The 12,240-nt window shown below is 38.7% G+C and overlaps 1 protein-coding gene across 1 annotated transcript in view; it reads left to right on the top strand.

Annotated features, from left to right (window-relative positions):
* Positions 1 to 1,003: 1,003 nt before the first annotated feature.
* Positions 1,004 to 12,240, top strand: part of LOC136877107 (lachesin) — a 1,203,705-nt gene continuing 1,192,468 nt past the window's right edge. The window contains exon 1 of the mRNA XM_067150922.2: positions 1,004 to 1,107. Within this exon, the coding sequence (XP_067007023.1) occupies positions 1,020 to 1,107 (88 nt within the window). The 5' untranslated portion in view covers positions 1,004 to 1,019. The remainder of the gene's footprint in view (positions 1,108 to 12,240) is intronic.

Raw genomic sequence — 12,240 nt, 5'->3', positions numbered from 1 at the left:
CTGTCAACCAGCGTTTCGTCTTACATCTGATCTGTTTTTTGACATGCTCTGTTGGTGGAAATATATCTAGTTCCCTCCATGGGAACTTAGAATTTCCATTCTATTAATTAGAGATGGAAGTATGCCACCGGTTCCAGTTTTATCATTCGTATTAAGATATAAACATACATTTTGTTTTCCTTCTACATTCATTTGGGATTACACAACTTTTAAAGGCTTTCAAACCGGGTGAGTTGGCCGTGCGCGTAGAGGCGCGCGCCTGTGAGCTTGCATCCGGGAGATAGGGGGTTCGAATCCCACTGTCGGCAGCCCCGAAGATGGTTTTCCGTGGTTTCCCATTTTAACACCAGGAAAATGCTGGGGCTGTACCTTAATTAAGGCCACGGCCGCTTCCTTCCAACTCCTAGGCCATTCCTATCTCATCGTCGCCATAAGACCTATCTGTGTAGGTGCGACGTAAAGCCCCTAGAATAAAAAGGCTTCAATGGATTTGCTTCACTGCCTTGACTTTACTTTTAATCAATTCCTGGACGTTGCTCTTTGCCGACTTCTTATGCATTTCCTTTCATTGCAAGAGTATCGTTTGTTTTATTTTTATGGCATTTAACGTAGTATTTCAGTTAGAAATTTCCCTAAACTTTCAGAATATATTAGTGAAATACCTCCTGCCCTTTGTAAGTTATAGTGAAATAAGTCCATAGACAAACATCGTTTCACTTGAAAAGTTATTACATATCTAGATTGTAAGGATAAATTTATTGCAGAATTTGCAAATTACTACTTTGTAGGGAATTAAAAAGAAGTTGAAAGAAAGATACTACTGTGTTATTAACAGGCACAATGTCAGTGGGAAATAAATTTGGTAATTCTTTAAATATCAATCCCCTTTCATTTAGTTGTAAGTTACTCTTACGAAGGTCTATCTTCGGTATATATTTTAAGCCTATGTTAATAATGATAAAATTTTGCTTTAAAATGACATTGCTATTTTGGTTTCAGGAGTGTCTTTGGAAGCTACAATGGCACCTAGGTTCCTGTCACGTGGTCAAACGTTCCGTGCTGTAATTGGTGATACATTGGTGCTGCCTTGCGAAGTGGAGGATCTTGGTAAGTCTTTGATATTACATCGTATTAACTGCAGTACCCGGCTTTGCTCGGGTGTGATGAACAATATTGAATATTATGGTTCAAGTACGTTTTTATTTTGTGTTAAACTCAACTTTGCATTCCGAGGTCATTATACTGCACTTCCAAGGTTTCAACATCATATTAGGTAGGTAGTTATAATTAAGTGCTCATCGGTCTAGCGTAGGTTGTGGCGTCTTCTGTATTGACCATTTTATTTAACAGGGCCAAATATTTTTTTCAAAATCTTCCTTTCTTTGGCCTCCAGTTTTACAATCAGGCCTTTCTTGTTTTTTTATGTGACATTCCTCAGCACAAAAGATCTGTGGTTGTACGACACTGTAGTAGTGCGTCAGTTTCGCATTGGATGAAATTGACCTGTTGTTTTAGACACACTCATTTGGCTAGTATGCCATTTCTATTTTGTCCATGGCCGTGCGGTTAGTAGCGCGCAGCTGTGAGCTCGCATCTGGGAGATAGTGGATTCGAACCCCACTGTCGGCAGCCCGGAATATGGTTTTCTGTGGTTTCCTATTTTCACACCATTCCCATTCCTAGGCTTTTCCTGTCCCATCGTCGCCATAAGACCTATCTGTGTCGGTGCGACGTAAAGCAACTAGCGAAAAAATATATATTTTGTCCATGCGTGACGCAAAGGTTTCTTTCTGTGAGACACTGGGTTTTATTCACTCTCCCAGGTAAACGTTTCTGCTCGCTTGATTTTTCCTTGTGATATCACAAGCTATCTCGGCGCCGGCTTGATATTCGATATGAACTCCGCTTTCTCAGGGGAGATTTGCAGTCGCGCATTCTGTGCTTTTGCCCTAAGCTGATTAATTGGTTTTGTGGTTGTGCCTGTTATGCATGTTGTGCACTTTATTATTATTATTATTATTATTATTATTATTATTAAATATGGATCATGCAAAGCGAATAGAATACAGAAAAGCATAGATCACCGCTGAGGTACGTTTCTCATTCGTATCCTCCGAAAGGCCATGGCCTATCAAGCGACCGCTGCTCAGAACGAATGCCTGCAGATTACGAGGTGTCGTGTGATCGACACGACGAATTCCCTCGGCTATTGCTCTTGGCTTTCTATCCCGAGCAGTCTGGTTCCGAATGTATTTTGTTCTTAGTTGACGAAATCTATATTATTTAGCTCTCGGGATATAGATATCAATAACAAAAACATTGTTGCTAGTAGACGGCCGTATTTAGGTCTAAGTGAGGAATTCTTAATTGTGCAGCCCGTAAATAAGGACCTGTGGCCACTTACGCATTCGTTAATTAATTTATTACCCCGTATCATATAACTTAAAAAATTCTATAGCTCAACAATCCCCAAGGCCTACCAGGCAACCACTGCTCAGCTCGAAGGCCTGCGGATTACGAGTTGTCGTGTAATCAGCACGATGAATCCTCTCGCCCGTTATTCTTAGCTTTCTAGACCGGGGCCGCCATCTCACCGTCAGATAGCTTCTCAGTTCTACTAACGTAGGCTGAGTTGGCCTCGAACCAGCCCTCGGATCCAGGTAAAATTTCCTGACCTGGCCGGGAATCTAGAAGGTAGCCTCCGGGTAAGGGGCATGCTATCCGTACATCGCGGGACTGGCTTACCATCCCATAAGCATTAAATAATTGAATTAGTGCGACCTATTATATCAGCTATGTTTGAGGCTTGTTCATCCCTGTTTTACATTCTTCTTCTCTTTCTGTTACCGCCACTTAACTCTCCACACCTTTCTACGGCCCATTTTTACTATCTGATGCCCAACCTGACGGCAGCCCATCGTTGAGCTTTGTAATTTCCAACTAGAACGTGTTTCTATCATGGTTGGTAGAGAATTCTGTTGTGTGTAGATGAGGAGTCCCCAAGTTAGAAGTTAATAGATGCAGGAATCGAACCCGAGGCCCTATAATCCGAAGACCACTACGTTGACCATTCAGCCAAGGCAACCTGTGTTACACGTTGATTGTGTGTTGGCCTATATGGAGCCAATAAGTACCAATGCCTATTAGAACATTTATACGCAGTAATAATAATAATAATAATAATAATAATAATAATAATAATAATAATAATAATAATAATAATAATAATAATAATAATAATCTTCGTTTCCTGCCGCTTTTTCCCACACCTGTGGGGTTGCGGGTGCGAACTGCGTCGCACATGTGGATTTGGCCCTGTTTTACGGCCGGATGCCCTTCCTGACGCAACCCTCTATGGAGGGATGTAAGCACTATTGCATGTTTCTGTGGTGGTTGTTAGTGTAGTATGTTGTCTGAATATGATGAGGAGAGTGTTGGAACGGACATATACACCCAGTCCCCGAGCCAGAAGAATTAATCAGAAGCGATTAAAATCCCCGACCCGGCCGGGAATCGAACCCGGGACCCTCTGAACCGAAGGCCAGTGCGCTGACCATTCAGCCAACGAGTCGGACAATAATAATAATAATAATAATAATAATAATAATAATAATAATAATAATAATAATAATAATAATAATAATAATAATAATAATAATAATAATAACAGTCACGATTGTGATGCACGTATATTGAATGATTATCAGGCTGCTTTGAATGTAATTCAAGACAAATACAGTTTACATGCGATTTCTGTTAATAAAACATCACATGTATTCGACTACAGCAAGCATATCTATTTGCATGAAATGGGTATGAGGTCATAACAGCGCAGATGGCGACGAGAGAGCTGATCAACTTGCAACCACCCTTGACTCTCTGTTAATATATGACAAGTGCCCTATGTCATTTGTTAAAAATGAACTGAAAACGTATACGGATAATACTGTATATGGAATAATCTATGGACAAGTAGCTCAAGAAGTCAGCTTACAACGAATTTGTTCTTTCCTGTGATTCAGCATAGACTGAAATATAGATCACATTACCATATTTTAACACAGTTTATGTCAGGACATGGAAAATTTGGATAATATTTTGAGAGGTTTATAATCAATATCCAGAAACCCTACTCCTGTGCCTGTGAAATGACACAAACTGTCCTATTTTTTTAAAGAAGTAGATATTAATTACTAATTCAGTTAAATATTTGTGATATACAATATCAACTACCGGCACCTTTTAACATTTTATATCATTCTTTCTCTCTTTCTTTCTAAATCCGTTTGCCATGCAGGGGTGGTTTCTCCCTTGGACTCAGCGAGGGATCCCAGATCTACCGCCTCAAGGGCAGTGTCCTTGATCGTGAGATTTTGCGTCGGGGTATACAACTGACATATAGTAATTTAAAGTGTTTTTAAGCTCTGTGTTTTATGTTTCTTTCTAGGTTTAAAATGTTTTGTGTACTTTTATTAACTTGCCGATTTTAAATTACGAGGCTGAAGATGACCCTACGCAAGAGTCGAAACCGGTCCCATACATACTTTTAGTTATTCCATTTAATTTTGTATTGAAAGACAATTCCTCTTATATTCTCCTGGATATAACTGGGGAAGAGGTCCAGTACCTCGCCGAAGAGGCCTCACCTGCTATGCTGAACAGAGGCCTTGTGGGGGGATGGGAAGAATGGAAGGAATAGACAATGAAAAGGGAGGAAAGTGGCCGTGGCCTTAGTTAAGAATCATACCGTCATTTTCCTGGAGGAGAAGTGGGAAACCACGGAAAACCAGTTCGAGGACGGCTGAGGCGGGAATTGAACCCCCTCCCGAGGCTGAATGGACCCGGTTCCAGTCCTCGTACCGTTTATAAAATTTTCGTGGTAGAGTCGGGAATTGAAGCTGGGTCTCCAGGGGTGGCTGATAATTTCAGAAACCACTATAGCACAGAGGCGGACATGTTTTATTTATATACAACAATGTTGCTGTTGTTATGCGTTTGCTAAATTTCTCCAGTTTATTTAGATGTCGTTCCAGTTTTGTTTTTGGTTATTTTATGTATTAATATAGTTTTATTACCTATAGCCCTAATATTTCATGTGTAAAATACGGTTTGTACTTGGATATATAGCAATAATAATAATAATAATAATAATAATAATAATAATAATAATAATAATGGTTTACATTGTACTATTGATGGTTTTCGGAGACGTCGATGTGCCGGAATTTTGTCCCTCAAGGTTCTTTTACGTGCTAATAAATCTACCGACATGGGGTTGACGTATTAAAGCACCTTCAAATACCACCGGACTGAGCCAAGATCGAAACTACGAAGTTGGGTTCAGAAGGTGAGCGCCTCAACTGTCTGAGTCCCTAGCCCGGTTCTACGAAGTAAATCCAAATCTAAGTCTTATCAGTAGAGGCGGATAATGCATCTGAAACGTTTGACATAATGCTGTAGTAAGAGTTATTAGGATCGGATTTAATGTTTTAAATACAATGTAAATCAATCAAAGAGGTCACAAACCAGTCGATCTCACTCTTTCTCCGGCAAATGTGTGGAAATATTGAACCTGTCCTTTGTTTTATTCTCAATCGCGCCGGATTCGGCTCAAGCTTCAGCTGATTATTGAGGGCAAACTGTACGCATCACTAGTCAAAGAGTAGTGAACCTGACTCTCTGAACGATTTACACGTCGAAACCTCCAATATGCGGTCTATGTGAGGATTATATTAACAGGCTAACGAATCCAGTTATTTTTGTATGTGGATTCTATACTAATAACCCTGTTTAATCTTCAGTAAAAAGGTTTTTTAATAACCACGGTCAAAGCAAACCAAGTCTTTGAGTTACCCACTAATATTTTTACTGAGTGGAAAATAATGAATGATGTTTGGAACATTTCATTACAGAATATTGAACGCGTTTTATCACATGTGTTAATATTGGCTTCCAACATGACTAAGCCTGATTAAATGATTATTTAAATCATTGCTAAATTCCCACATTTTAGAATATATAATGCGCAAATAAGATAACTATATCCAATAGTGTTCATGCATATTCAAGCACAATGAGACAGTTGTGATAGTGTAGTAAATTTTCACAGGACATATTTATTGTGTAGTATTGCAACTGTGATTAACATTTCACTGCCATCCGTACATGATATGCAGAGCAAATGAATAAGGCTGTATTTATATTTGACTTGTAAAAGATGATGTCAACGTCAGGTTATCGAATCAAATAATCCTTAAAAGTACCATAAGGAATGCTTATTCACGGGTTACCTTTCTCTTCAAGTCAAAATGTTGGCGGTCTACACGGTAATCATATCTTTGTTTACTGCAGTTCGGAACAATTCAGACCGGGCGAGTTGGCCATGCGGTTAGGGGCGCGTGGGTGTGAGCTTGTATCCGGGAGATAGTAAGCTCGAATCCCAATGTCGGCAGCCCTGAAAATGGTTTTCCGTGGTTTCCCATTTTTACACCAGGAAAATGCTGGGGCTGTACCTTAATTAAGGCCACGGCCACTTCCTTCCCCACTCCTAGCCCTTCCCTGTCCCATCGTCGCCATAAGACCTATCTGTGTCGGTGCGACGTAAAGCATCTAGCAAAAAAAGTCCTTAAATACACTGCCTAAAAAAATTAAGCCCCTAGAAAGGCAGAAGGAAATGAAATGAATCTTAAAGGGTTGAGATGTATATGAGTGATTACATCAAATTTACAAAGAACTTGGATGTTCGAGCCCACGTATTAGTATGACGTTGCACTCACCCTGGTCTGGATGCATCGACTGATTCGGTTGGGAAGGGTGTCATGAAGCCGTTGTAGCCTCTCCTGAGGCAAGCTGGCTCACAACCTGGTCCTTGATGTCCTGGATACTGGTAGTAGGACGGATTTGACGTCCGAGCTGGTCCCACACATGTTCTATCGGGTAGAGATCTGGGGATCTTGCTGGCCACGAGAGTACCCTCAACATCACACAGACAATTCATAGAGATCCCCAGATCTGTCCCCGACAGAACATGTATGGGACCAGCTCGAACGTGAACTCCGTCCCAGTGTTAGTATTCAGGATATCAATGACCAGTTACGACGGTTGTAAGCCAGCTTGCCTTAGGAGAGGGCACAACGGCTTTGACACCGTTCCCAACCGAATCAGTGGATGCATCCAGGCCAGAGGGGGTTCTAAGTCGTACTGATAAGTTCTTTGTAAATTTGACTCGGTTTTGTAATCACTTGAAATGACATCACATATCCTCTCTACATGTGAAGTTTCACTTCATTTCCTCCCTCCCTTCTGGGTACTTCAAATGAATGACTTGGAATTTTGGAAGCAAGATATAAATCATTCTATCTCTGTACTCAAGAGAACAGTTTGTGTTTTGCATTTATTGTAATAATTTGTCAGACGAGGGCTGTTGCTTTGTATACCCTTCGAGGTGACGCCCAAGATCTACCTCTGCATTTTTATTTGGCAGATCTTTAGTGCGTCTCTGTCTGTTTGCCAGGACGAAGTCTATAAACCGTACAAAATAATTGAAACAATGAGCAGTGGCTCAGAATAAGAAAGAGCAAATTTTATTGTATTTCCTCACAGGTACATTTTCCTTAGAAACAATTGAACCTACAGATACTGTACAATGTTTGGTGTGGATATCCACATGTTTTGTATCTAAATAGGGAGCAATTAAAATAGTCTGATAATCAGTTAAATCAGTTAATCCGAACCCCGTTAATCCGAACTGAAATATTCAATTTTTAAAAATCTCATTATTGAAATTAAAGAACATATTATAGAATGAAGATTCACTTGCATTTTACTAGTCATATTTTACTAGAATTACTTAATGTAAACAGGAGTATATACACATCATAAACCAACAATCACTGGTCGTTTATCTTTACAAAGTCTGTTAGTTTCTTTTGCCGTAGTAGTTGGAACCTACTCGAAGATGCAGTGTTAAACCAGCATCTCATAAACATCACATCAGTGGGCGTAGCAGCGGAGTGTTGCCCGACGTAGCGTACGGCAAGTTCTAAGACGGCCGCGGCATCTGAATGTGACACTAGTCGTTCATTGTGGTCATCTTCGTCGTCACTGTTCCTCATCAACTCCAGATTCTTTCTCCACCATAGCTACAATTTCTTGGTCTGTTTGTAATTGATAACAGTCAGCTTCCATCTACGCGCTAGTAATTTTTATTGCCGTTTTCTCCTCTACGGATTCTTAACTACCCTACTGTAATTTTATACAATACTAGCAAGATACCCGTGCTTCGCTACGGTATTGTACTGAAATTTATAATTGAATGCTTATTGTTTTAGATATATAATCCACCGAAATTCGCGATCTGACTCGTTTTCTGTGAGAATCCACGAAAATTCCCGATCTGACTCGTTTTCTATTAGATTACGGCACGTTTTCTCCCATTTTCAATCTTCCTTTCCAGCAATCGATTTCGTACTTCCCGGGCTAGGCTCAGGTATTCCTCCCGGTCAGTTGGCTCCGTAAATCTTTGCCATCTTTTCCTATAATCATTTTAATATGTATAAAATACTTCAGGAGATCCGGCGTGGTGTCATATTGGGTGCTTTGGCGGCACTGAACCCGCGGCCGGACTGCATTCTTAGTCATTACCCGTCCAGGAGCCGTTCCCAGCGCGATCCGCACATTTGACGACGGTCCGGAACATTATTATTATTATTATTATTATTATTATTATTATTATTATTATTATTATTATTATTATTATGTGTTGCTGGGAAGGCTGATGACAGGGAAAACCGGAGTATCCGGAGAGAAACCTGTCCCACCTCCGTTTATTCCAGCACGAATGTCACATAGAGTGACCGGGATTTGAACCACGGAACCCAGCTGTGAGAGAGGCCCGCGCGCTGCCGCCTGAGCAACGGAGGATACTTATAAGTACATTAAGAACAGTAAAATCAATGGGTTCACCTCCTTCTACACCCCACCGCCAACCCGCCCCCCCCACAAAAAAATTAAAAGAAGGCTTGTTTCTTTATGTTTGAAGGAGATTCCAAACACCAATGTTCACGTCTATTGCCATCAGTTTTGATATATAAGTATCCCCATAAAAATAATTTATTTTTTTCACTTCATCTCACACTACTCCCCCCCCCCCCCAAGTGAAATTTCCCGCAAAAAATACTTGCTTCTTTAATAGTAAAAGATCTTCTAAATACCAATTATCACGACTCTAACTTCTTCAGCTTTTGATTTATGTGTCGTCATGAAAGGAATTCAACTCCTTTACACTCCCACCCTCCAAGATGCTTTCCCCACCAAAACGCGTTTTTCTTTGTTTTTAAAGGAGATCTAAATACGAACTTTCACGTCTGTAACAACTTTCGTTTTTATTAGATGTATGCATTCTCATACAATTAAGTCAATTAAATTTTCAATACTTTCACCCCCCCCCCCTCATTGGATTTTCCGAGAATACGTGTTTCTTTACTTTTAAAGCAGATTGAAAATATCAAATTTCACGTCTGTAACATCTTCATTTTTGAGATATCAGTAGCCTAATTAAACGAATTCAACACCATTTTCAGTCACTTTTACCCACCCCCCACCACCCAAGTGGTATTTCCGAAAACTAAAAGTACACGATTCGTTATGTTTAATAGAGATAAAAATACCATTTTTCACTTCTGTAACATGTTAAGTTTTTTAGATATACTGTAAAAATTCTCATTTTAAAATTTCACCCAATTTGAGTTCCCCTTAGGAGGAGGTTCCAAAAACAAATCACCTATGTTTCTTTACATTTACAGGAGATTCCAAACACCCACTTTTTACGTCTGTAACATTTTACGTTTCCAAGATATTCTGTACATATAGTCTTTCAAAAAATTCACCCCAATTTGTCACTCCTGTTTAACCGCCATTAATTGGATTTTCCAAAAACTAAAAAATACGTGTTTCTTTATTTTTAAAGGAGGTCCCATATACAAATTTTCATTTCTGTAATATCTTCAGGTTCTGAAATATAAGTATCCTCATTAAAGGCATTCAACCCATTTTTCACCCTTTTACACCCCTCCTATTGGGATTTACAGGAAACAAAAAAATACGTTTTCCTTTATTTTTAGAGGAGATTCTAACTACCAATTTTTACATCTGTAAATTTTAAAGTTTTAAGATGTAAACACACTCATTTTTAAAAATTCACCCCCCACTTTCACCCCCCAGTATTTGGATCCTCAAAAAACGAAAAAATACGTGTTTCCTTACTTTTAATGTAGATCCCACATACCAATTTTCAGGTCTGTAATATCTTCAGGTCCTGAAATATAAGTAGCCTCATTAAAGGCATTCAACCCATTATTCACCCTTTTACACCCTTCCTATTGGGATTTTCCGAAAACAAAAGAATATGCGTTTCTTTATTTTTAAAGGAGATTATAAATACCAATTTTTACATCCATACACTTTAAAAGTTTTGAGATATAGATACACTCATTTTTAAAAAATCACCCCCTTTTCACCCCCCCATTAATTGGATTTTCCAAAAGCAAAAAATACGTGTTTCTTTATTTTTAAAAGAGATCCCAAACATCAATTTTCAGGTCTGTAATATCTTCAGGTTCTGAGATATAAGTAGCCTCATGAAAGGCATTCAACCCCTTTTTCACCCCTTTTCACGATTCTTATTGCGATTTTCCGAAAACAAAAAAATACGTGTTTCTTTATTTTTAATGTAGATTCTAAATATCAATTTTTACATCTGCAAACTTTAAAAGTTTTTTTCACCCTCCCATTAATTGGATTTTCCAAAAACAAAAAATTACGTGTTTCTTTATTTTTAAAAGAGATCAAAAGTACCAATTTTCAGGTCTGTAACATCTTCAGTTTCTGAGATATAAGTACCGGTATCCTGATTAAAGGCATTCAACCCATTTTTTCCCCATTTTCACCCTTTTTCACCCCTCCTATTGGCATTTTCTGAAAAATAAAAAATACGTGTTTCCTTATTTTTAAAGAAGATTCTACATACCAATTTTTACATCTGTAAACTTTTAAAGTTTTGAGATATAGATACACTCATTTTAAAATTTCACCCCCCTTTTCACCCCCTTAGCGAAGGAATATCCAAAAATCCTCTCTTAGCGAGCACCTACATCTTAATATGAATCTATCCCCAAAATTTCATTTCTTTATGTCCAGTAGTTTTGGCTCGGCGATGATGAATCAGTCAGTCAGTCAGGACAAGTTATTTTATATATATAGATTTTATTAATGAACTGCTAAAGAATGGACATTTCAAATTACAGTATGTACTGTACAGTATTGTAGAAACTATTTTCCTCAGACTGTTGAGGCCCTGGCCTTCTGACCCCAACTTGGCAGGTTCGATCCTGACTCAGTCCGGAGTTATTTGAAGGTGCTCAAATACATCAGCCTCGTGTAAGTAGATTTACTGACATGTAAAAGAACTCCTGCGGGAGAAAATCCCGGCACCTAGGCGTTTCCGGAAACCGTAAAAGTAGTTAGCGGGACTTAAAAACAATAACATTATTATTAGAAAGCATTTTCCGGTTAATCCGAAAATGTCGTAATCCGAACAGACTCCGGTCCCAATTAGTTCGGATTAACGAGACTCTACTGTATATATAATTTGAGGGGGATACAATGTCATGTGCTCATTCTTGTTTTCTGCAACTATTAATATTCTTGACTGTTCCCATTTGAAGTTATAATCTTTGTCTGTCCCTATTTAAGGTGGTCGGATAAAACGTGAACCGGGTGTATGAGCGTGAGGGGCTAAAACAAACATTATTTGAAAAATCGATATCTCGCACCGTTGTCATTTTACCAGCTGATCAATCAATCAATCAATCAATCAATCAATCAATCAATCAATCAATCAATCAATCTATCAATCAATCAATCAATCAATCAATCAATCAATCAATCAATCAATCAATCAATCAATCAATCAATCAATCAATCAATCAATCAATCACCACTGATCTGCATTTAGGGCACTCACCCAGGTGTCAGATTTCGTATCTGCTTTTTACTTAGTCTTTCCTTAAACAATTACAAAGAATCTGGACATTTATTGAACGTCTGCCTTGGAAAATTATTCCAACCCCTAATTCCTCTTCCTATTAATGAAGATTTGCCCTAATTTGTCCTCTTAATCCTCATATTGTGATCTTTCCCACTTTTAAAAACATCACTTAAACTTATTCGTCTACTAATGTC

Source organism: Anabrus simplex, chromosome 7 (assembly GCF_040414725.1).
Source record: "Anabrus simplex isolate iqAnaSimp1 chromosome 7, ASM4041472v1, whole genome shotgun sequence".
Classification (NCBI taxonomy): domain Eukaryota; kingdom Metazoa; phylum Arthropoda; class Insecta; order Orthoptera; family Tettigoniidae; genus Anabrus; species Anabrus simplex.
The sequence above is the reverse complement of the archived record's forward strand: the minus strand, read 5'-3'. Positions and strand labels throughout refer to the sequence as shown.